The sequence below is a fragment of the Sceloporus occidentalis genome, unplaced genomic scaffold, assembly GCF_023333645.1.
Source record: "Sceloporus occidentalis isolate IW3139 unplaced genomic scaffold, rSceOcc1.0.p SCAF_4, whole genome shotgun sequence".
Lineage (NCBI taxonomy): Eukaryota > Metazoa > Chordata > Lepidosauria > Squamata > Phrynosomatidae > Sceloporus > Sceloporus occidentalis.
Window position 1 is genome coordinate 18,896,776 of NW_028316984.1, and position 26,934 is coordinate 18,923,709.

General features: G+C 40.4%; 1 protein-coding gene across 2 annotated transcripts in view; it reads right to left on the reverse strand.

Annotated features, from left to right (window-relative positions):
- NRP2 (neuropilin 2) overlaps positions 1 to 26,934 on the reverse strand; it is a 229,475-nt gene that overhangs the window by 63,741 nt on the left and 138,800 nt on the right. For both annotated transcript variants that reach the window (XM_089519341.1, XM_089519342.1), the window contains exons 11-12: positions 20,119 to 20,235; positions 15,637 to 15,789 (exon numbers count right to left, since the gene is read on the reverse strand). In XM_089519341.1, coding sequence (XP_089375467.1) covers positions 15,637 to 15,789; positions 20,119 to 20,235 — 270 coding nt within the window. The remainder of the gene's footprint in view (positions 1 to 15,636; positions 15,790 to 20,118; positions 20,236 to 26,934) is intronic.

Here is a 26,934-nt window from a genome sequence, read left to right on the forward strand (position 1 = left end):
GTTCCTCTTCTTCCTATAGTTGTTGGTTTTCACGGTTAAAAAGGAGATACTGTCTTTGATTCAAAAGGAATTAGTCAAGCAAAGACTAAGCTTTCTGAAGCAGAAACCAATGTCCCATAAAGTCCTTAACAATACCTCTTTGATTAAGTATCAACACAGATGACATTACACACACACACATTTGTTTTAAACCAAAATTATTCCAGATAAACCCATTGCTTAAATCAACTATTTAACCACTTCCCACACTTTAAAAGGGGAGAAAAAACAACAGTAACAACATTCTGATGAATTGCTTTAAAAAGCATTCTAGTATAATTCCACAAGATCTCAGACAGGACTATTCACAGGTATGCATTCGCTACTTGATGCTTGCTGTACTATCAAGTAGCTTTCTGAGCATGTGAATTGAGATACAGCTTCACAAACAGAATTTTCATATCAGCACCAACAATGCTTTTCAATGGATCAGTTCATTCATGCAGCTGACAGCCATCAACTGTAGAGGAGCTGTTATGTATGCCAATGCATGAGCCAACCTTAAGTTGCCATGTTATGGAAAGTGGAATGGGAATGAAGAAGACACCCTTATTTTTGTCCAGCACTGACCATGCAGGCCATGTTTTGGGTAGGAAGCTTTTCCAATTTTAAGGAACACCTGAAAGACACTATCCTTCCTTGAGAGAACTGTCAATTTAATCTTACACTCTTCTTTGTGATCTTCAGCCAGTTACTGAGCCATAAGATCATCTCTTCTTATTCTCTGACTCCTAGGTCTGTTCACCAATCTTTGGTAAGGAACTCTGTCCAAGGCCCTTTGAGCATGCAAGTAAATAATGATGGGTATGCTGGAAGTTGAGTACAGTGGAGCTAAGGGATAGCAAGCAAGTCTGGTTTCTGTGGTCATTCCATTAACTAGGGACAATGTTAGAACATCTTTATTAGATGGACAGAAGAGAGGGATTCAAGTGCATCTTCCTCCCATTGCATTTTTATCTTTTATTTATTAAACAATTTTTAAATTGCACTGATAGTGTTATAGCAGTGAGAGAAGCCCAGCTGATTGAAATTCCATGCAAAGGTTCAAAGCACAGTCAACTTTATATCTGGGTTCCATGGCTCCATTACAATAACAATTAGCTCAAAGAAAAGAAAGGGAGACTCAGGCTGTCCAAAATGAGGGAGACATTTGTTGCAAGGAGAATAAGGAACCAAAGGACACTGAAGGAGGTGTTTTGTCCAAGGTTACTATGACCAGCCCAAACCACAGATGGAAAGTATACCTGCTTACACTCTGAGCAACTCAAGAGCTGTCACCCCACATATGACTACGGATCTGGTCCAGTGGGCATCAGGGTTTCTTCATCTTTGTACTGTAGATATGAGTACATAGATATGAGGCAGTAGGCTGTACCTGCTCCTACATGACTTTAAGATTTAATTGGCCAGTCATTCTAATGTCTGGAAGAATCTCAGGAAAGTCTTGTGGTCAAATAAATAAGGCCTGCCAAAAAACTAATTGCCAAGGCATCTTGCCTCAGCCCAGCCATTCCAGTCATTCTTATTTTTATTTTTTTACAGTTAATGGAAAGACAGAAACAGGCAGCAAAAGAATGGAGGAACCTGAAGCAAAGCAATTAACATGCACGCACGCACGCATGCACGCACACACACACACCCCTACTCTGAACTGTTTGAAGAAAGGTGATTTTGCAAAAATCTTTGAATAATACCTTTAGGATAGAAAAAGTGTTTTATCCCCCTTCTTGTCTCTTTGATTTTAAGAAGAATTTGGTTCTAGCAAAGAGGCAGTGTATAAAGCTGATACTGAACATCATCAGGTGTTCAAAAGATGGTTTCCTCAAGGGCTGAGCGCACCCCACATACAGAATTTCTGTTTGCTGCTGCTGTTGCTTTGCAAGGAGATTTATGAGGCTATCTGGCTTCCACTGAGCAAGAGCAGCAGGAATGTTCCACTAAGCGATGCTCAGGAAGTGGCAGCACAGTGTAAGCACCTTGGTAAATCATGGACTGATCTTCCCAAACAGCCATCTGGAAAGCTAAACAAATCACCTGGCTAACAGGAGAAGGTTTCACAGGTAACATTAAGTATCTGTTTCTCTCTTTCCTGCCAGTGGGGTGTCCTGGAAAAATATAGTTTAACACAGTGTGAGAACTGGGAATCCCACAGATTACAAGCTAGTGGGGCATTTTATATATTTTAACAGCACATTGTGTAAATCTGCCACCCTTCCTCTGTCAAAGTCAATTTCCCAAGGAAGATGGTTTCTGAAGCACAGATGGGATTGTTTCCAACAAAACAGATCATGTAAGATGCACAGAAACCAATAACCAATCTCAACAATGGCCCTTAGGTGCTGCTTTTTCACCAGACATCAGTTATCTTGCAGGCGATCCACCCAAGACAATTCAAAGCCAATATTTCTGTTCATCCACACTGCTTCTTCAGGTCAGCATGCTTTTAATTGCAGAGTTAGTAGAGACAGTTCAACAGTTGGCTTGCAAAAGGAAAATAAGCTCCACATTCCTGCCTCTTTTTTTTTAAAGAGAACAAATTACATACCTATCCTACAAGTCTTAATGTCCAACTACTGCCTACAGAGATTTGCCCTGAGTTTTTCACAACTGCTTCATCTTGTTCAGAACTGATTCTTACAAAATCAAAACTAGCCTGCCTTTAGCTCCTTTGCTTTGCTTAGGAAATGAAATGGAAGCTTTTGATAGTGGCGCCAGTTTCTGGTTATTCCAAGGGGTTTGTCTGTGGCATAACTGAAGTCTTTAACAGTGCTTGGAAAGTTTGCTTTCTTGAGTCTACAGCTCCCAGAATCACCAGCCAGAATGGACAGTAGTTATGATGGCTGAGGATTCTGGGAGTCTGATCTTGATGAGCATTTTCACACACATCCATTACAAATGCTGCTGACTTTCTGCTACACAATTTGTAAACATGCAAGACTCCTGCTGGCGTAGGACAGAGCCACTCTGTTAAATTTACGTTCCAGCCAACACAGAGTTAAGGTTGCTATTTGTCCTGGGAAACCCCGGATTGAAGGAGTTATAAAATGTCCCAGACAGCTAGGCCAGTTAAAGCAGTAAATCCTTCATTACAGCCCAATGGATATGTTAAAATGGGGCTGTAGCAATGAAGCAAGAAACTGTGCAAGAAGACGGACACTGGGGAGAGCCTCATCCCACCCTGCTATTACACAAGCATGAGGGGGGAGCTCTTAGCTTGGTACTAGTACTGAGGTTGAAACATAATGGTAGAAAAAGTGTAATGGTTAATGTGTTGAATTTTCATAATCAGAATGCAAATTAATAACATGCATAATTATAATAATTTGCATAACATCAACTTAGATGCCTGGATATGAGGGATTGGAATATGGCAACCCTATGCAGGGTATATGTTCATGCTAGAGGGGAAAAAGTTGCAAAGAATGCAGCATCAGCATCTGAAAAGACTCATCCCCAACCTCCCATTTCTCTGGAATGTTAAAACAGAGGAAACCAATGCCTAACTTGTGGTTTCTAGGAGGATCAAATCCCTTTCGACTGTAAAGATCTGACATAATAAACATATAGGTAAGCCAATTTGAGTCCATGCTACTAAAACTCTACCCAGTCTCCATGATATGCATCTTACCCTGCAGAAGCCTTGTCTGGCTAAAAGAGAAATCAATCCACAATAAATGCAATATTTATACCAGGTGGGCATCTCGTCTCACAGGAAAGCATCTTCTCAATTTGATTACCTGTTAATTTACTTGCCAAGTCATCACCATTTTATTTTCTAAATAAAAATCCATCTATCAGCCAAATCAATGAAGACTTACAACACTGCAAGCCTGCACAAAGTCAAGCCTTTAATGTAATTTGGAGGAGCCAGTAAGATGATCTGGCCCATCGCTTCAATCTCTTTTAATCAAGCTTGATTTCTCTGAACAGCGCATTGACTGCAGTTCCCACTAAGTTTATCTGGAGTCCTGTTACTGTAACCTACTGAATCTCTCTAATAATCAAGCTAACAGCCTTTTTGTGTAATGCTCACATGCAAAGCAAGAGGCTAGTAGGCTCTGCATACATTTTTGCTTGTATTTGAATTGTGCATGTGTAACATGTAGGATTCAGTTCTGGCATTATCTCTTCATCCTACCCTGGAACACAAACACACACACGCATACACCAGGGAGGTTTTCACTGCCTTGTCCCATACTGAGTCCACTAAATGATGTATCATTTATCATTGTTAAGTCAGTTCAATGGCTTCTATGTTACACCTAGGCAAAAACAGGAGTTTTTTCTTCACCTTCTTTCCCAGACAACAGAAGAAGTACGCTCAAATCCCATCACCCCCATGGGTTATTGGAGTGATATTACATGAAATGCAAGCTTGTCTGGGAGATGCCAGTGTGTAAAATGTGTGCTGGTTGTGTTCAAGAGATGATAGGCCCAAAATCAGCAGATATATCTACCTATAACCATGGAAATCCCTGGTTTTGGTTTTGCTACAACTGTCACCAGTAGGATAACACCTCATACAATTCATTAATTGGGTCTTAATGTTCAGATCTGTAATGTAACTAGGGTTGTGGGGGAAAAGGGAGACAAAGTTGCTAGCTCAACTTTGTCTCAGTCTTGAAATCACCAGGCAGCATAAGTGAAGCAACTTGCTGCTCCTACTCTCCTCCCAATCTACTATAAAGATATTTGGCTTTATTTATATACTTATATACAGACTGCAAGGAGCAAGGATTAGTTTCCCTTACGCCAGAGCTGCCTGAGTCTGTATCTTACACCCGCACAAATCTTCATGTAGGATACAGATTGATATATACAGTTTGGGGGGGGGGGGGGGGAGAGGCATGCTGATGTGCTTTATAAATGTTCTTTAAAGGCTAACATCAATAATAGTAATAATCAAATTATAATTAATTAAAATTATATAATTAATTACTTAAGCAATACAACTAACAATAAAGGCTGCCTTGTCATTTGTCAGACCATTAGTCCATTTAGCTCAGTATTGTCTCCACTTACTGGCAGCAGCTTTCCAGAGCTTCAGAACAGGGTCATTTTTCCAGCTATACATGGAGCTGTCAGAGGTGTAACCTGGTACCTTTTTCATACACTGAACAGTAGTACCTCCTACCACAAGACACTGACTTGGGCTGCATGAGCCAAAGGCCTGGCCCCAAACATTTTGCTGTGGTCCAATTTGGACGATCCACATCTCAACCTCCAGTTCTGGTGCAGGCAAACCGGATGATGTCTGGCACTTTCTGCACTAGAAATATGAGTTAAAAGCCTTAATACAATTATAATAATTTATCTGGAAGATCTGAAGTCTTCTCTTTATGTATCACAGCGGCTGTCTGCATGGGTGTCCCACCAAGCTGCCTGGCCAAGCAACCACTGCAGGTTGTTCATTCTAAGGTCAAAATTAGGTGCTCAACCTTGTCCTTATCACCTGGATGCCTCATTCTGACTTCAGAAGTGAGCAACTCATGACAGCAGTGTACATGCTGGGTGACTCAGCCTTGGCAGTGTGGAAACAGAGGCCATGGTAACAGGGGCATGTTAGGGCAGTTGTGGGGCCAGGATACTGTGGGCTGTCCGCAGAATATCCTGGCCAGAACAGACAAGGCCTAGATAGATCCAGAGTACTGGTTCCTGTAGCTCACTATTGCCTGCTGTCAATGAAAGTGACTCTTCAGGGTTTCAGACAAGAATCTTTCTTAGCCTGTACCCTGAGGAACTAAAGAATGTATCTGGAACCTTCTGCAGAAAATCACATGTTCTACCACTGAGATCCAACTTTTCTCATCATCATCCCCTTCCTCTTCCCAAACATATTTAAAGAATAGGGTTCAATTCATCATCTTCCATAACATTATGTATGCTTCATAAATATTCATCTAATTGGTTCAGTGGGACAGCCTTCTTGCCTGGCTGAAGTCACAGAGTTCTACTGCTTGGCCTCCCAGTGGAGAAATTTGGCTTCTGAGTAACAAACCATGCAATTCTAAGCTCCACTTAAAGCTCTTCCAGGCTGATGCGAAGCAGCAAGTGCTCCCTACTTGCCATCAGGAACTGCTGGTTTTTTCAGTTTGTTTCCAAGTTTGAGCAGTGTTCTTCCTATATCTAAGAAGTAATCCATATTTACTTTCTAATTCCTTGTCCATAATACCCAACAAAAACATTTCTGTACCTCTAAAATGGTTTGAATTAATATATAGATCTCAGGCCAATATTTTCTTGCTTTCTTGCAACTTGACCGCATGTGAAAAAAAGGCTCCTCCTTATCTTGATAACCCCAACATTGAACTGAAGCAATGTTAGGCATTTTTAACAACCTATTTGAAATTAAATATCATCTGTACATCATCTTATGCTTATTTTCTTTTAAATTACTACACAAGATACATTTTATATCTTATATACATCTATTTGAATATTATGCCCCAAATTTTGCACCCACCTTATCATATAATCTTTGATGGATTTATTTTCTGTTTCTAGTTTCAAAAAGTGCGTATACACTTTTTAAATTACATGATCTTCATCCTTACACAATTCCAAATAAAACCCATTTTCTCTTGCCTCTATGGCTAGAGCTCTCTAATCTTGATTAAATCTCTCCTTAAATGAATCAGTTAAGATCTCTGCCTTCTCTGAGAAGGGTATCTCTTGACTTAAGCTTTCAGCTTCTCCAATTTTTAATGTATTCATTCCTCAAAAAAGCTTCCTGTAGTGTGTTGCCTAAAATTATCTTAGGAAATAATATCTGCTTCTAGTTGTACCAGATTCACAGAAGAGTAATACAATGATTTTAAAACCAGCATGTACCTTACCTTTATCATACCAAAAGTAACCATGCCACCGAAATTGAGGCATTGACAATGGAAGAATGGATTATAAAGGTTGATGAATTAGCCCAAATTGCCAAATTAACATGGACTTTAAAGGACAAGCTAGTTGAAGAGTTTTTGAAAGAATTAGAATGATTTATGGCCTTTTTGAGCAATAAGAAATCTAACGATGTAAAGTTACATTTGTGGTTAATGTTACTAGTAAACTCAGTAAAATTATTTAGTTGGTTCTGCAATGCTGGAATAATATATTTCTGTTTTTGGATTTTTTTTTCTTTCATTATCGTTTGGACTGGGGGACCAGAGCCCTTTTGTGCTATAGCTAGATAATGTTTAATGTATCAGTTTGTATTATTTAGTTTAGTGCAATGGTTCTCAAGCAATGGGACAGGACCTCCAGGGGTGTGTGAGAATTGCTCAAGGGCGGCACGGGACGTGGAAGCGCTGACCCCTTCTCCTCCTCCTCGTCCAAACCTTTCTATGTGTAAAATTTACGTGTGCTGAGTTAAGGATTAATTTTACTTAAATAAACCTGTTCTAATTTGAATGATGTTATTTCCTTATAAAATGTTAAAATATGAATATACATGTGTAAATGAAAATGCCCAACTGAATAAATAAAATATTTTTATTCATATATTATGGTGCAGGGGGCGACATTTGCATGTAGAAGTAAGGGGGGTGTCCCCATGGCTAAAATATATATATGAGAACCATTAGTTTAGTGTATTAGTTTAGTGCATTAGCATGCTGTTTTAGATTTAGCATGTGTGTGTATGTGAGAGAGGAGGGAGCACACACACTTGTATGTATTATATCCTTTCCTTTTTTCCCCCTTCTTTTCCTTTTCTGAATGTTTTATTATGTTGGTATTGAATTAGATTGCCTATATCAAAACAAATTAATAAATAAATAGCTGGTTGGTGCTGCCTGTGTGTCTGCTTGCAAACTAGAAAAACAAAAACTACTGGTACAAATTACTGCAACCTCCAACAACATTTGCCCTGTCTGAAGGATCAACCAGATACACTCCCAGGTAAACGTGCAGAGGCAGTTGTAGCTTAAGCCTGGTTTGACTGGATGATGTATGAAACTCTGTCACCGCAGCTAACGGGGGAATCTATTTGCCTATGGAAGGCATGTGAAAATCCATAGGGAAAAAATGTTTGCAATCTCTCCACATGGCTCGAGGACTGAAGGATGCATGTAACAGGAGCTTTCAGGGGATGGCATGGAGATAATCTGTGAAGCTGGAGGTACAAGGAACATGGGGCTAAAAAAGGAAACATGAAGCTGCCTGAAAGACTATCTTGGAAAAAATGGAATGAAAGCAGTGTGTGTCTGGAGGAGTCATCCCCAATGTCAAAAGAGAGAGCTGTAAAACTGTGTGGGTGGACACTCACACATGAAATGGAAATCAAGAAGGCATCAGGAGACCAAGTGCTTCTTTTGTGCAGATTTTACTAATTGAACTTCTTTCAGGTGATATTGCTACACCAACACTTCCTCTTCTGTTTAGAAATTTGGCAAGAACCTGATCTTCTCTTTCATTCCACTCTATTTAAAGTTTGTTTTGTATGGCTAGCCTACGAAGAAGCCAGAGCATTATCCATGCACTTCTTAAGGAGCACACCATGCTGCCTCTATGGAAGTATCCTATTTGTAGCCACAGGCCTTTTACACTGAACACAGAGGGACCATTTAGTGTTTCAGAAGCACAGGATCGTCCAGGCCACAGAATGAAAACAGTTGCCCAATGGCTTTCCAGTGAGGGAGGGAGAGGGGTGAAGCTGGGGCTGCCAGATTTCAAGACTTCTTTGAAGAGAAAGCAGGGGTTTATTTGTCTTCATTCTTTATTGCCTGAGGCCTAATGCTGTCTTTTAGATATGGCGGGGGTGAGTAGGGGTTGGAAAAGTATAAGGGAGTGGAAATTGAACAATATGACAATTCTTCTTCCAATTCGCATAAAACAAGAGAGTCTGTTTTAAAGGGGGAGTGTTTGGGGTTTTTGTTTTAATCTAATAAAATGAGCAAACAGTTGCCATGAAAGAAGAAAGCATTTTGCCCCATCATTTCTTTAAGAAGAGGTTTAACGGCATATTGGTTCTTCTTGCCCTCCCAAATAAAAATAAATATATATTTAAAAGTTTTAATAGGGCAAAACATTTCAAATGTTTTCAGAACTGCTCTTGTAAGGGTGGCATTATATATCATAATTCCAGGGAGTTCTGTAAGATCTTACCTCAGAGGCTCAAACAAGAAAGAGCACACAAGCCTGGCTCAAAGTTGAAACAGAGGGCCTTCCAAGAACAGTCCAAGAATCTCAAAGCAGTGTAGATAGATATTAGAAACAAACTTCCTATGGCAAGGAAACTCTGGCTACATTGTTTAACAGCCACTTGTCACAACAGCTCACCACTATGAGATTATAAATCTTCATGTCCCTGAAACATATTCTTTCAGACTACAGACAAGCTGGTGGTTATTCACAATAGCACAGGTGTGTGCCATTGTGCTTCTAAATGCAATGCATTCTTTCTAATCCAGAACTGTCTTCCCCAATTTGAAGTCTTCCAGATGTGTTGGACTATACATCTCACCATCCCTATCTGGAAGGGGTGTGGATTTTAGTTCAACACATCTGTAGGGTATGTTGGTTGAGAAGGCTGTAACAGTATATGTTATAACCTATGGAAATGACACACAGATAGAATAGTTTTGTTTCTGCATTTAATTCATACATGACACAACAGTCCACAGATGCACCAATGCTGGAGTCCTTCTCTATGCTGTGTCACCAGCATGCTGCATAAGAGAACTGGCAATAACACAGTTGCTCAACACTCATTTGGCTTGTCCAGGTTCTCAGTTCCCTGCTTGGTTTCAGAAACAGGAATTCATGCAATAGGTCAATGGTACAATGGTACATCAAACTGAAAATGTCAGTTGTTAAAACCAGGGCCCTTTACAAGCACACTCTGTTCTACAACTGAGCCACAACATGCCTCAAGTATGTAAACTATGCATCACTACTGGTAATTCAGCTGCAATGATTTACTCCCAAATGACTGTTCAAACCACTTAAATTACATACACTCTTACAGGGAAGATATGCACTGGATTCCACCGCAAATCTTTAAAATGGGAAGGATTTTGTGGTGTGGGCCAGATCCCGCCTCCACTTGAAACCAAGATGAAATTGGGGTATGGCTATAGTCTTGGCATCTCCAGATGCCTGGATGAAGTGTCTGAGAGAGCTTATCTCCCTGGCACTTTAGCTGGAAACAAGGTTCAGTCCCTTCCCACCCAGCTACCCAGTCCCTTGCTACTTCCCTGCCAGCATCAGCACAAAACAGGAAATGGCGTCCCCATGATCTGCAGTCATTGACTGGAAATATCAGAGACTCCCGTTGTCTATGCAAGAGGAAAGGACATGCTTTGGAAGCTTTAAATGAATCTTTCTCTCCATTGTGCCCACATTACGTACAGGATAATCTCTACCAGCCTTGTTTTCTCAGCAGCTTTCAACTTCAGGCCTATATCCCTCTTTCTGGCAATCAACATGCTTGTCACAACTCCATCTTCTCAGAAAAGAACAAAGTCAAATGTCCAGCTAAATATCTATGCAAACAACAAACAATCAGCCACTATGACAAATAAATTCAATTTTTGTTTGTTTGTTGTTTGCTAGGGCTCACAAGGTATAAAACTTAAAATCTGTCTGCACTGCAAAGGTGACTCCTAAAATACATGACCATGTGCAAACTGCATTTTTTTCACTTGAATGACAACATATGCACACCTACCCCCTAAGATATCTGCAATTCATGATGCAGTCATACAGATCCCTAGGCATTAACTCTTATACTTTACTAAGGTACAAAAAACACAATCCTTCTCTGGAAAAAAAATTAAAAATCACACCTAGATTGCTTCCTTCCCTCTTTTTAGCAGCTCCTAACACAAGTTGATTTAGCTCACAGTTATTTGCCCTCCCACATGCATCTTCTTCTGTTCTGAGATAAGGGGAAAAATGAACCCATTCCTTTCCTTTCCTTCAACTAAATGCCTACTGGTTTACCTTCCCTTCTCCCAACTTCTTTCCAGCCATTTCTTTCTCTACCTCCTTGACAGATGAACTCTTCTTAAGCTCCACCACCACAAGCATATTACCAGTGAAAAATATGATTGATGCTTTAGGAGGTATTCACTGGAAGCTCACCATACACAGACCACAGAAACTGTCTCAAGTACCATACCCATCAGGAGTTTATGGGTATCACACAGAAGAGGCTAAAATGCAGGTGGAGTGCTCTTTGACTGAATGGGCAGAACAGCAATCCATACAGGAGCAATCTAAAGCAAATTGCTTCTTTACCAAACATATGCAGTCATAAACTCTTATGGAAAGAAAAAAGAACAATTAATTATAAGCAGCATCAGGGGAGAGGAAATGAAATGAAAAATTGAGTCTGAGTTATAAAAATAAGTAATTTTTGCCTACTTGCAGGAGGCTTATTATATTAATTAAACATTATTACAGTGAACGAGTTGGGGAGGGCTATGAAGGCTGGGGCTGCCTGTAAGTGTTCTCTCCTGTTGCCTGAGGCCACAGTCACCCTCTGATGTTAATCTTCTAAAGCACTCTAAATGCTGAAGAGATAAACACTTGAAATATGAAAATGTTTCTCCACCCCTCACCCCACTGTCACAGACACCATGACCCCACATCAACCCGAGATATTCACTAGATGCCCAGACGGTCTAGTTCTTGCTAAACCAGAATATTCTGTAAGTGATGTGGCTGTATCAAGCCTCAAGAGGGGAGTCTGTGAGTGGACCAAACCAGGCATGTACAGTGGTGGCTCATCTCTTCCATGTCAAAGGGATAATGAACCTGCTTCTGGTTTATTCTGGCCTTGAAATGAGCTATCCAAGATTGTGAATGCTATCCCCTCAAAATAAGTTCATATTAAAACCTACAGCAGATTCGCCAGACCACTGACAAGGGAACCATCAGCTACTCTGGATGCATCCATGTCCATCAAATGTTGCCTTTCCTGTTTGGCTAAAAACCTGAGGCAAACAGAGAGGATTTGTGTCTTGTGAATATTGTTATACTCTGGTAGATTCCTGGGCTCAGAATATTTTCTTTCTAAATTCATTTTTGGTACCAGACTCCAAATGATGGATTTGGGTTATTTTATTCAAAAGTAGATCCCATAAGCCTGAAGTCTGCTGACCCCAGGACACATGAATGCATACACAAACATGAGCCATGTTGCACCCATCAGTTCTTTGTGTAATCTTCTCACAAATAGGTTGTGTGCAGCAACCTTCTCAAATGCACTAAACAGCACAATCCATGGATGATGCATTTACAGGACACATTCTGATGTGCGTGGGGCAAGGAACCACTTCATCAAAATGATACATTAGAACCTGTAACAGCAGTTTCAGGAGCCTAATATTATGAATCTGCAAATTCATTCATGTACACATGCTTTGAAAGCCAATATCCCAGAAGCACTGGGGATTTAGTTAGAAAGCAAATCCTTGCTGCCAAAGCCACCACTACAAAAGGTCACTCTCTGCTCAGATCAGTGGTTTCCACAATGAGTTTCAAATAAACCTGAACCTGTTAGAAGATGGCCAGAGCTTAGTACCTAACGTGTTGAAGATACTGTTGCTGTTTCTCCTGGGAGTGACAAGACGTGATGATATGCCACTGGTCTCAGAAAGATGGCAGAAGTACAAATGTGGCTGCCCCTACTGACCCAATGGGTGGGGAGCCATGTTTCCCCACTATGCAATGAGCTTGAAAGTGACAGCACATCAACTTCAGTTATCTTTTTGGCCTATGTATCAGGAGCTGCACGTTCTAGCTGCTACGAATATGGGAAAGGAAGGGAAATCAGCTGCCAGACCATCTTGTCATGGAAGCTGATATAGTACAGACTAATCCTTTTATTAAAGAATATTTGTAAATACAGTATAAAAACCATAAATAATACATGTCAGATCCAAAGAATGCAATCACAAATAGAAATAATAAGACAGTATATTAGTAGTAAATACAAAGCAAATGTCGTTCCTAGAATAGGTTAAATTCTTAAAACATATTTTAAAAGAAATAGAGAATACTAAAGGATACTAAAAGAGACCAAAAATATATATTTACTTTTAGATCACAAGCAAGTCATTACTAATGTGCCTAAACAGTAGCATGCCACATATAGAATATAAATAGTTTCTTTTATTGAAACAAGATGGAAATAAAAAAAAGAAAAGAAAAGAAAGAGAAATTATTTCCAAGCTTGTCCCTCTCTACAGGAACAGCGTCTGACTCTTCATACTTCAGGTGGTGGCCTGAAATGTGTTCAGTGTAAATATCTCAAGACCATCTAATAGTATCTGACACCATTAGCTTGAACATAAGTTTGGTATGGCGCTTTCCTACCCCACAGACTCTTAGCACAGGCTCATTTGCTGGATCCCAGACACCCAGGGCTCCAACAAGTAACACATGGACAGAGACCTCATATCCCCTTTGTCTCAGTACATCAGCTAGAGGGGCATATTTCTTATGTTTATGTTCTCTAGCCTCCCTCATGGCTGGACTCTTGTTTTCAAAGGGTATTGTGATGTCCACAATTGTTGTCTTCTTCTGGCCTTTGTGGCTGATGACTACATCTGGTCAAAACATCTCAGGCACAGTTCTGTTTATAGAAATGGTGCCCACTGAGGTTGGGATGGATTTTGCCATGGATCTTTACAATAGGCCTATATCCAACCATGACATTAATCTCGAAGGTATACTTTGGAATTTAAACTCACCACATTTCTTCCTCATCCCTAGGGTTATTCAGCTGAAATATGAGTGAGAATAGTCAGAGAAGCCTTGCTTTAAACACACACACACACACACACACACACACACACACACACAGTTTGCCTCCATTTCTGATCATCTTGTGCTATGTGCAGGAGTGTAGGCTTTGCTTTGGGGAAGTCCTCTGGGACAACAGTTCTATGAAGCCCCACAGTCCCATCCAGGGCCACACATGAACTGACTACATATCCTATAACATACTCCAGAATCTGCTGTATTGCTCTGGGAAACTGGAACAAACATTTCAGATTTGGTTTGCAGAATGTTTGATAAAGGAAGTGTCCTCTAAAAGACAGAAAGTTTAAAAGCCACTACTGTACATAAAGACTGATATTTAACCAGCTAAAAGCCACATTAATCAGCAATCCATTGTTCTTATATCATACAAATCCCCCCTTTCTGGTTTGCCTAATAGAGGTACACTATCCTTCTTTTCAAGAGCTTCTTAGATCAGTCAATCCAGTTATCAGCAACAAGGAACAGCTATCAGGGAGAATAAATTGCTAGTTTTCAAAACACTGTCATGTTAGTGAAGACCCACTGGAAAGCAGAGGGGGAATCAATTGGATTTATTGAATATCCATGCTCATCACACACAGATGTTACTGTGATTGGTGTTAGTGCACTCAGGTAGCCTTAAGGATAAAATTTAACCGTGTGAGAGATCCCCCTCAAACTACAGGCCCACTTCTAGTAATCCCTGGATTTGTGGTGTGAAATCTTAACACATGTCCACGGTGCAGGGAAATGTTTCTTCAATGCTAGCAAAGCTTTCCTGTTTTCTGCAAGTCTAATGAAGAGGCTGGGGGGAGCATCAGTTCCAGGATCTGTTGTAGAAGCAGAGGAACAGGCCTCTTTTTTGTTGCTGTTGTCTACATTTGTGCCTGATGTAGCATAGCAGCAGGGGCTGTCCCTCCAATGTGTCAGGAAATGGAACCATATTTGGGCCTGTTGGTTATCACTCTTCCTTTCTTTTCTGGAAACTTGCTATGGACTCTCAACCCAGTACCGCTCCACAGATCCCCCCTTGAATAGCACTGGTCTACACCACACAAAGGCTCACATGTAAAAAACCTCAGTGTGTTCTTACATTCCTAAAAAAGGCCACCAATTCTTTTGTCTGAGGACACAATCCTCTGTCCCAGGAGAACTGTCAAAGCACCAATTTCAGGGGTCTTTCTACACATGTATGGATGCTGGTCTCAGGAATAAATGTGCAAACACAAGGCAGAAAGCCGAAGACCTACTCACTGCCAGATTCAAGGATGATATATGTGCAAGAAAGTGAATACAGGAGCAGAAGAAAAAGCAAGGGTGTTTAAAATAATAAGGCTCATATACACCAAGGTTCAAATAGGGACTGAATTATTCTAAAATAATGGGAGATTCCCTGGTTTACAACTAATTCAAAGCCAAGCCAACCAAAGAGGAAAAGCTCTCCCTCAGGACAGTACCATTCAGCATACAGTAGGAAAGAAGACTGCACGTTATTTTGAATTCATTATGCATGTGAAAAGCCGTAACGTTATCCAAATCGTCTCTTTGGGGTGTAAGCAATAGCAGCATGATTTTAGCCGTGAGTCAGCATTCACATTTGGTATCTTAGAAGGTCTTGTTTTCTGAAGATATGAATCTGAATTACAATCTGTTTCTGACTGGAAAATGTGTCACATTTCTCTTAAAAATGGTAAGTGTAGAATTACAACAGAATCACTAAAAAGACAGTACAGTCACAGAATTGTTAACATCATATTTCTTAAGAGATGCTTCAGGAGCTTGCTCTTTTACTGCATTGTTCATGAGTCATACATAATAGGTCTGTTCCTTTAGAGATCACATGCACTGGCTTACCTGGATAGGCCCCAATCCCTGGTCCTGAATGGCTAGTCCAAGTGTTTCTAGAATGGAAAGCCCATGTAAATCCTGTTGATGTATCATGCGTCCAACCACAAAAATCCCCAGGAAGATCAAAGTTGCAGTTGAATCCTACAGGGATCTGGAAATCTTACAAGAAGAACAGAACAACATAAAAATGGCATCAAAGAAAGGGCAGGCACACAGAATGCTAACTAATAACTAACATAGCTAACAAATCATAAATAGTTAAGGAAGTATGAAGTCTCTGGCATGCACACGTGCGTGCATGTTCTCTCTCTGGCTGCCTCACGATACTTTTAACATATCTCATGTTTCAGCAGCAGATCAGTCTTAAGTTCCAAATCTTCAAAATGTACATATGCACATCCCTCAGCAAAGCAAATAAAAAGCACTACATGCTTCTCATTTTTCTCTTTAACACTTTTTTTGAGTGTAAACCCTGCTAACCAATGATGAATTGCTATTTTCTCCACCTGTGCTATATCACTCCATGGCAGTGGGAAAAGATGATGATGATGAACAAGAAGAAGAACTCAAAGAAGTATTGACATTTGTAGACTATAAATAATCAAACCAATAGGCAGCTAGGTGACTAGAGTGAGGTTGTTATGTCAGGGTCGTGTCTTAAGAAACGCTGACCATAGTTTTAAACATCATTTTATATGTGTAATTCAGAGCTGTATCTCAGGGCTGTTTCACATGCACAATAAATACCTCACTGTGAAACTCCAATGAATTCTGTTGTTTCTAAGGTTCTAACAGACAACTTGAAAGCTTTATTGGTAGCATTCATTCTGTTAACTATTTCACATCTGTTGTGTCACAATAAATGAACAATGTGAACTCACCACATGCAAGTTCAAATCAATGGGTACTAATGCCAATGAGAATGGTTTCAATCAGGGATGAGGAACTGTGGCCCTCTGGTTATTACTGGACTACAACTCCCATAAAGACTACTACTCCTATAAAGACTACTAGCTATGCTGGCTAAAACTGATGGGACCTCAAATCTTACACATATTTTAAAACTCGTAGTTTGAATCCCATTGATTTCAAAAACATTTTGGTGTCCACAGCCTTTTCTGTACTGTGCTTTGAGTCCAGCTGTTTTCTAGAAGACTCAGTGTGAAGGGTAAGAGGCACTGCTGATATTCTGTATTCCAGCCTTGGATTTCCCTGATGTATACAGTTTATCAAAGACTAAAATAGTGCCCCAAACTGGCCATTCCAGGGAGGATGGAACTGAGAAAGAAGAAACTTCAGGATATGAGAAATCTGGAGGAACTTTCACATGGGAAAGCTGAAAGAGAAACTGCTATACTGTATTCTATTCCAAGCAACAATAGTGATAGCATCCCTTCACATCAGGAAGGGCAATTCAGGACAAAATATTACAGTGCTAGCTGCAGCCAATTTGAAGTTTTCCTGAATCAGGAGGAAGTTTTAAATCACTAAACCTACAAAGATAATGATCACTAATGGAGAGGTTGGGGACCTGTGCATGACAGCCGTCAGGGCAGCCATTAATACAGAAATGGAAACAATCCACCCAGGTTTTAAAAAAAATAGTAATACTCATAACTAATATTAATAATGGACATAGTTCCTTTGGATTTACGATCTAATCTAATTATCCTCCTGAGAGAAGTATTGTTTCTTTCAGACTACCATAAATCTGACTGTCCAAAGAAATGTGAACCATTGTTTGCAGAGCCTGAAAAGGAAAACCATAGCTAAATCAAGCGTTTGTGAATTCTAAGCATGAAAAGCACAGCTAGATCAAAGCAAAACAATCTAAACTATCCACAGTTGTCCTGAAACATGTAATTGGTAGAAACTACTATTTTCTTTGTAAGTAGGAAATTCTATAGTAATTCAGTGAAACATAGTGGTTAAGACTAATTTCACATGAGCAAATAAACTTGAGGTCTGGACTATGTTTCTTGAGACTGCAGGTGAGGTATTGCTGGACAGAATGATTGTTGTTGTTGCTGTGTGTCTTCAAGTCATTTCCAAGTTATGTTGACCCTATCATGGGGTTTTCTTGGCAAGTTATTTCAGAGGGGTTTGCCATTGCCATCCTCTGAGACTGAGAGTATAACTTGGCAAGGTCATTCAGTGGATTTAAATGGCTGAGCTGGGATTCAAACCTTGTTCTCCAGAGTCATAGTTCAAACCACTAGACCACACTGGCTCTCACAGAATCATGTATTTATGAATGACTATTTATGGGGAAAAAACCCTTCACAGAAAAAAACCAAAATGTCAGGAAGAAGGTTATGATGAAATATGGGGATCAGACCTCTTGCCACAAAGTGACTATGGAGGCCCAACCACCCCAAAGCTCTTCCTGGGCTTCCTTCCTAAAGCAGGAATTGGTCATTGGGCTGCACCTGTTCTGACTTGCACATGCATGTATCTCCTGGTGGGAGATGTGCAATCTATTTAATAACAGATTTATAACCAGCACGACTCAACTATTTTTCCTAGTGAACTATGAGAATCACCCTCTTTACACTCAGGTTACCCTAACTCAAAGTTTCTAGGGGTAGCCTTATGAGGATTGCTCCCAGCCTATTTGAATAAAGGAGAGGAGAAGTGAGTTCTCTCTTGGAAGCTACCAAAGGCAGTCTCTGGACAGAACAAACATAATTACATCAGAGTTGGTCCTCTTTTTTTTAAAGGACAAACACCACTCTTAACTATACAGCAAATCAATTGTGAAGGCACTCACTCCTTGATATTAAATAAGCTCAGACTTGTGTACAGACCTCTCTACAGCTTGGGCTGTCACTAGTAATATTATTCTGCAATCCCCAGTTCCCTTGTCTGGGAAACTAGAGGAGAAAGAAGAGCAATCACTTAGCTGCAAATACATTATTGACAGCAATCTGAATGGACTGGCTAAACTGCATCTCAAGACAAATTTGTGGCTCCCAAGCAGTACAAGACTGGCCCATATCCAACTCACAGAAGATGCAGTTCAAGGAAGAAGACTATCTGACTCTGTCTCTCCTGGTCAAAGAGAAGGGGAGGTGGGAGGTAGAGCACATAATACTATACTTCCCACAGTGATGGTGCCAAAAACTGCACCATTCATTCTCCACAGTAAGTATCTCTGTAATCCCCTGTTGTTGGATTTGGATGTTCCAACTGCTTTTCTGATATGTGCTTTAAGCCCTTACCAGCAAAGCAGACTATTGTGTGTGTATGAGCGAGTGAGAAGGGTCAGAATATGAGCCTGATGCCTGATGCATAAAGTACTATGTGTCACTGTGTGTGTGTAATTGTATGGGTTTAGTGACCTTGGCCAATTCACTTTCTTAGCTTCACAGGATGGCAATGGAAAACCCTGCTCTGAAGAAACTTGCCAAGAAAACTCTCTGATAGGTTTGATTTAGGATCTCCATAAGTCGGAAATGACATGACAGCACACAACAACAACAACAACATGTAGACAAGATCCTAAAGTGCAAAGATAGAACTTTGAACATTGGAGTGTGGCTTTGGTGCAGCTTCCGGCCTTTTATGATGCATGCATCATTTAAACAGCATACCTCCAAAGTGATTTGAAGCAGCTTTATTTTGGCCTGTCTGTTGGGGCCCTTAGAGATGTCTCATCCACGGGGTCACTATGAGTTGAAGTCAACTTAAGGGCAGTTAACAACAACAAAGCAGTGGTTCCCAAATTAGGCAATATGCTTCCCTGGGGGCAACTGAAAGCTCCAGAGGGGCAGTAAGGGGGGAAAGAGGATAGTGAGAGGGCAGTTAGGGAAAAGGGGGTTGCAGGGGGGCATCAGAAGTCTTTATCAGCATGGGCAAATAATATAAGATGCTCTCTGGTTCTGGGACTGAGCAAGTCTAACAAGTCAGAGTTATTGGCAATGGCTGTCAGCAGCAGATGCTTTGACTATAGCAGGGGATGGGTCTGGGAGTCCCTTGAGACCATGAGTTGGACAAGAGGATGCTAGGAAGCAGGAACAGTTTGGTGAGAGAATCTGTAAGGGGTTGTGGGAAATCTGAAGATTAAAGGTGTGAGAAGCAGTGTGAGAAAAAAGGTGGAGGAGTGGGCAACTGGCAACTAAAGCAGGTACTTATGTACACCTGTGGGAATAAGTTGGACCTTGGAGAGCATGAGTTGCCTTCTGATTTCAGCATGTGGAAAAGAACTTTAAATACTACATTTGGATATGGCTGAGAATGAGCAACACTTTCTAGAAAGACCAGGCATGTGGTGACTATGAGATTGGGTCAGATTGGGTAGGGTGGGGTAAGGTAGTGTAGTGTGAGTTGAGGGCATATAAGACACTTCTGTTTTGCTTGCCTCACAGTAGCTGGCTTGGGCTGGAGGTAGCTAGAAACCTCCACAAGGGGCAGATGCTGTACTGTTGGGTGCAGCAGCTCTTTTTCTACACAATTTGTGCAATACTGATAGGCCAACCCAGTAAATACCTCCATTCTCTACACAGCCATCATTACACTCAGTTGCCTCCTCATCTGTGGGAAACTGAGTAGTGATCTCCTCGCTCTTCAAGGTAGGCTTCAGAGTCTCTGCAGTGGACTTTACTTCTGCAATTAAACAGGGAACAAAAGGTCACAGAATGAAACATCTGCTCAGATTAAGAAAAGACATCAAATTGGGTAGAAACCCTGTGTGGCTGGAACAGAAAACTGCCCTCCCCATGTAGCATTTGGTTTCACTCACTCAGTGGAATGTTTCAGGGAATGTATCCAAACCCCAGTCATGGCAGACACTTTAGCAGAACAAAAAAGGCCCTGTATTTTGTGAAGTTGTTCATTTCATAGGCACTTCACCCAGGTTTCTATGCTAAATTATTTCTCAAAAACCTCTGGCATATATGGCACCAAATTCACCGTTGCTTTCTGCCTGTGCATGCTGCAACCATGACATGGCAGATCATTCAGTGAAAAATTTGAATGTGGTTTAGTTTTGTGGAGAATTCCTCTCTTACACAAGGAATTGAACTAAACTGGTTTTATTTAACTAAACTGCACAGCCACTGGCTCTTCATTTGCTGTCACTGAGAAGACTAAGACCAGCCTAGTTCAACTTCCTTGTGTCCAAGTACTTGATGCTCTTGGTGGCTGCTAACACCTCCCCTGCTGGCCATGTTTCTTTCAGAACCTGGAGAATTTTCTTTGGTGGACTGTTTCTTGGACTATACCTGCTGGAGACAAGTGACCATGCTGGCTAGGAGATTCTGGGATTTGTACTCCAAACAGTAATTTTCCAAGCTCTGATGTCCTTGGAGAGCTCTTCGTGTGGTGCATCATAAGGCAACACAGTGACTAGGACAATTACAGTCACCACTACATGTGCAAGAAAAGGAACAGAAGGAGACAGCCAGCCCATAGGACAAATTGCAAGTGAGTTGGTGGATCTGAAGCCTTTGATTGGTAAAGCTTATAATTCAATGAAGGATATTGATACTTAGGAATGCATATCTACAGTGCAGGAAACATGTACTGGAAGTAGTGTGTGTGTTTGCCTTCAAGTCACCTGCCAACTTTGGCAACCTCATGAATTTCATAGGCTTTTCGTATGGAAGGAATACATTTTGCCAGTTCCTTCCTCTGAAATTTCCCCTATAGCACCTGGTGTTCACTGGCAGTCTCTCATCCAAGTATTAACCAGGGTTGACTCAGCTTCCAAGATCAGATGGGATCTGATACCTTTAGCTGCCCTTCCCTGAATCTAAAGAAAAACTAAAAGAGAAACAAATCTCCAGATAAAAAGTTAAATGAATTGTTTAAGTAAAGAATTAAGGCTCACAGCATCTAAGGCATGAAATGTAGCAGAAAGAAACCTTCCTTTTGTACAGAGTAAGAAGGTAAATGGAGGTGAACTGGGGGAAGGGGAGCCATGAAGTTTCCCACATGCTACAGATGTCAACATGGCTCAAATTGCTTGTAAAGCTTGATTTACAGATGCAGAGGAAATAAACGAGGCTTTCATCTTTGGACTCCAGTGGAAAACAATCTCCTTTCTTTGGGTTCTTACTGCTTTCATTTTAAAAACAAAAAACAAGGATAGTTCTGGAGAAACTGAGATCTCAAGCAATATATTATTTTTTTTCTGCATAAAAGGGATGCAACCTAGAAAAGGCAGATATGCCTCAAATATACCTATATATAAGAACAAGTTATTCAACATTACAAATGATGCAATTACAGTAAAGGACTCAAGAATGTGATATGGCTCTTTGCAGACAAACATCTGGTTTTATGCTTTGGCCAATCACTTTATCCTAAGTCCCACTGCCACATGGGGGGGAAAGACTCCTGGAAACTACCGTACTCAAGAACAGGTATCAAGGGCAATTTAAGGGACAAATAAATGTAACTAAGCCATCCATAACTCGTAATGTAGTCACAGGCTGTTTTATTTTTAAGAAGAAGAAAACTAGGTTGGAGTGGCACATAAAGAATGTCATTACACTCACAACTCTGAAAAATGTTTGTGTGACATATGAAAGGCTGTTCAAATGCAGTGCCAGAAGAAAGATCAAAGATGTTGTGATAAGGAGACAGAAACTCTGATTCAAGCAAACTCCAGATCTGTGCAAAAAATAAGCCATGAACACCAATGTATCTAGTGAGAATTTTATAATTTTGCATAAATTTGTTCAGTGCTATATCTTGAGGCCACCTTAACTGAGCTTTTGTGGAATATGAAAGTTCTTGGTACAGATGATAGAAACAGAGAGATAGGAAAGTCAGGGAGAAGTGTGGTTTAAAGAGAAGAGAGCATGATGGACCCAAGTGCTCTTTTTCTTTTTTCAAGATAGGTAGGTGACAGTGTGCTGCATTTTTTTTGGGGGGGGGGGAATGTTTATATCCCTTTGCTTCAAATAACTGTCTAGCACATATCCTGCAACATGAAAGGAGTACTATCGTCCATTCTGTCCACACATTACTATGTGCAAAGGATTGCTTCAACATGTCCTACTATAAGGGCCAGTGGGAGAATATCTGATGTATATGGATGTAAAACATCATATAATGAAAAATTGTTCCTTTTCATAGAGTACATCAACAATAATTTGTGTTAGACAACCTCAAGCACAACATCAAGTGTTCTGGAAATACATTCTACATGAAGATTCAACCATGCCAGGATCTGATTAACATTAGAACCTCATTAACGCTTTTGAACTTTCTTCCACACCCTTCTTTTACATTATCATATCCATATAATTATTGATTTGTTATTTTGTCATTAATCGTTGTTAGACAATGCTGTTTTTATATGTTGCCATTTATACAATTCCTGAATTGTAATAAAAGGGGAAAAGCTGGTGTATACACATGTATAGATTCTGCTCCCTGAACACTGAGCTTCTTTGTAACGTAGTGGACATTTTGAAATGCGTATCCATAACAAAGAGGGCTACCAACTTGGTTCTAGAAGCAACAAGGGGAAGTTCTTAAGAATGAAAATCCAGAAGCAAATAGCAATTTCCCACAAATTTCTGCATGGCAAATATATTCTAATTCTATTGAGCTAATAGTTATATAAAGGCAAAAGCAGGAAGAAAAAGTATTAAACACTTTCCTCTCACCTTTCCTTCCAAGCTTCTGCTACCAAACCATATTACAGAATAGACTTCAAGAGACTATTCTGGATCCTGGCAGAATACCCTGCAACCTGATAGCAGCCTGATTTGTCGGTTCAAATTTGTTATGGTGCCATAAAACTCCAAAGGTGTCTAAGAGCAAACGGCACTGAAGAAACTGAACAAAATGACTACTGAAAAAAGACACAGTAAAAAGTCCAAAGCTGAAAGTCTTATACAGAAAATGGTTTTCCCTTGTGCTCAGAGATTTACAGTAGGAACACACATGACTGTGTGAGAGATCTTTGAACAGGAAAGCCTCATCCTGTGCTGCATCCTTTTCTCTTGTCATTTAGAGGCTGTCTAGTGTCTTGTATGGTCAATTGAGCTGTATGGGTTTCATGCCAGAATACAGCGAAATTGCCACAGCAGTGGCAGCTGCAGCAACAAGCCAGGCAACATGCTCTCTATGATGGGGAAGCAAGCAAAATGGCCTCACTCCTGCTGGGCAGGGTATGTGCTGCAAGAGGCATCTGTGGATCCTGTTACAAAGCTGTTAGCAATGGAAACCAGATGTTGGTAAGTTCAAAGGAGGGAAGAGCAGTCACGAGCTAATGTTCGTCAATCTTCAGAAAGGCGGAAAAATGTTGGCAGGACTTTGAAACAAGCCAGCTGTTGACCTACTGCTCCTTTTCTGCCCCACCCCACTCCACCCTACCCTTCCCTACTAACCAACTATAAATGGCAAATTATGTCCTGAAACTAGCTTCTATTGCGGCTCCTTCAACTATTATTCCTTGCACTCATAAACTAATCTTTCAGCATAACGCACAAGCATGCAAGTTAAGTCTGAAGTGGTCATTGACTGCCTGCTCCAATCAATTAATAAGATTTATTCATGGTGTCAAAAACATGGACACAGTATTATCACGGCTCACAATCCCTTGAGGGTAAGAGACACACAAGACTGAGAGGCAAAAAGCATGTTCTTCAAAGAGGCATAAGAGCTTGGGGATTTGGAACCCAAATTGATTCCCCTCCCTACAAGGTGGTTGAGTCAATTAATAGGCCCCATAGGGTGAGGTGTAATAGGGATGAAGGCCAAGCAAAGCACGAGTGCCTCACTGACTCTACTCTGAATGTATTTTCATTATACCAGAAGGCAGAATATTGCTCTTCCTCTCTCTCAGTGATACAAGGCACTGCCTCTAACCAGGATGGCCCACGTGTGCCTGGGCTGCACCATGAGACTGCAGGATGGAGCTCAGTTGACTGAATAGTATCCCGTGGTGGCAGTCGTGGGTTGCATCCTACACATATAAAACTAAAACATAGAAGCGCAAGTTGATCTAGAACCTTTCTCCTAGATATCTATTAGTCTACTTATAGGGTTTGGGTTGGGTTCCCCACCACCACCCTGGTGGTTCATTCAGTTATGGCAGCTCTACCTTGCACCCTGAAGTACAATAGTCCATACTCAAGTTTATCAGCTCAGTGAAAACTAAGCCAGAAGTGGTCCCTATGTTTGCTAACGTGGGTGCTGGTGGTGAAGCATCCTTTTGTCCACCACACATTATTGCTGTTTGTTAAAGAGTTAAAAACAGAACATGTACAAGGATCTTCTCTACTTTATCAACATGAAAATCCCTCATGAGGTAGGTCAGGCTAAAAGGGAGGCTGCTCAATGAATTTTATGGCTCAGGGGAACTAGAATCTGGACTTCCCAAATCCCAGTCCAAAGCCTTATCCATTTGCCGCACTGGTTTTCTGTTCTATCAGAGTTGTTCTACCTAAGAATGTTAAAGACGACAATGCACCCACCCTTGCCCCTTCCCCATCCCCATCCCTATTTCTTTCCCCTCCCTGCACTATTATATGGAATATTAGGCAACTTGCTTGTTCTTGTTACATGAAAGACCTTACTCTAATATTTCCAAAGCTTTGTGGCAACAGCCCCCAAACTCTTTCCCTTATGAAATGCTTCATACTGTAGCAATAATATGTACCCATGGACAGTTCATGTGGATAGCATCACATCTCAATCAGGACCGCATGGGAGGTATACACAAATAGCAAGGGACAAGCTAAAAAAAGGCTTGTGGTGCACGCATTATTTCAGAAGAAATGAACCTATCAATACGCTGACAATGAAATGTATACTGTGGAGCTGGGTGGGTGCTAACCTTTTGAAATCCCACTCTGGGCAGTTTTATCAAATCATTTAAAGCTTTTAAGCATCTTGCTATTCTTTTTGTTTTATAATCTGATGATGAATGTTTGCAGAATGATATGTTGTGTGGAGTAATTATCTAAGGGGTAATAACAATCCAGTGAAAGGGTAGGCGTGGACTACTTCTTTGAGCTTCTCACAGCAGAAGCCCATACAAAATGCTTTTTACAGATGTGGTTTCTAAATGGAAATCAAGCCTCTTTTACCAGCCACATCTGGAAAACAGATTGAATGATAGACACAACTTAACAAAATAAAGGAGAGAAAATATCCTCTGGCTTTAAATGATTTTGCTGTTAGTATACTGCAATTGTGTGTTTTGTCATTTCAGATTTGCACTAAAAGCTGGTGGGGAGGGTTAAATCCATTTCATTGTTTCCATAGTTTATAACTGCATGTCAAAGGCAAAGATGAGCTACAGTATTTTACTTATCAAAAACCATGCAGGTAACACTTGGATAACTTCCACTTACAAATATTAGAACTGTTATCTTAAGCAGAACTTGGAAACTTTTATTATATTCATTATTCTTAAAATAATGAAATGCTGAAGCCCATACAGAATACCATCCTATCACTGCTCATTAATAGATGGGTCTTCAGAATGCTATTATTACATTCATTCTTCTTAACTCTATTCATAGAAATGAAAATAAACTCAAATGGGGAATACTGAGTATTGGGAATATTGGGGGGGGGGGGGGTGGCATATTGGCATGCTCTGAAAAATCCCAAGATTTGCTGTAGAAATTTTTAAAAAATGAAGAGGAAAAATCCTCTCACATCCACCAAACAAAAAAATGAGGTCTAAGCAAGATGCATAGCTGAATGTCATTTGAAAAAGGAAAATAGAAAGAGCAGACTAGCATAGAGGATTATAGGAGGAGGTAAGAGCAGGCCGGTTGGAACCCTGAACAGGAAGACCTTTTCTCAGAAAAGGGATAAATGGTAACTTTTTGTTGAAGGTCTCACTTGTTAAAATAATGTCTAACAGACATATAAATAAATCCATGAATTATTACGTGAGCATTTCAAAGACCTATACAAGAAGTATTAATAGATTACATGACACCTATTACAAATTCATCCAAGCTGTGCTGTGTTAGTAACAGACAAAGAGAGATCAGAGTTGATCTTCATAACACAATCAAAACTTTAATGAAGTCCAGATTGGAATGAGTAATAACTATGGGAACATGCTGTTTATAATGGATCCAATATCATGAAGTACAGTAAATGGAAGTACAGTCAGCCCTCCGTTTTCGCGGGAGATCCATTCCAGACCTTCCCGCGAAAATTGAATTTTGCATATATTCAAGCCCCATAGGCTTGAATGAGTTGTTTGATTCCATGCTTTAGGACATCCTTCCCCAATTTAGCACTCCTGAAGGCACTACAGCACAAATCTCAACATCCCCAACCATTGGACTGTGTCTCTGTGTGAGGCACAGGAAAACAACT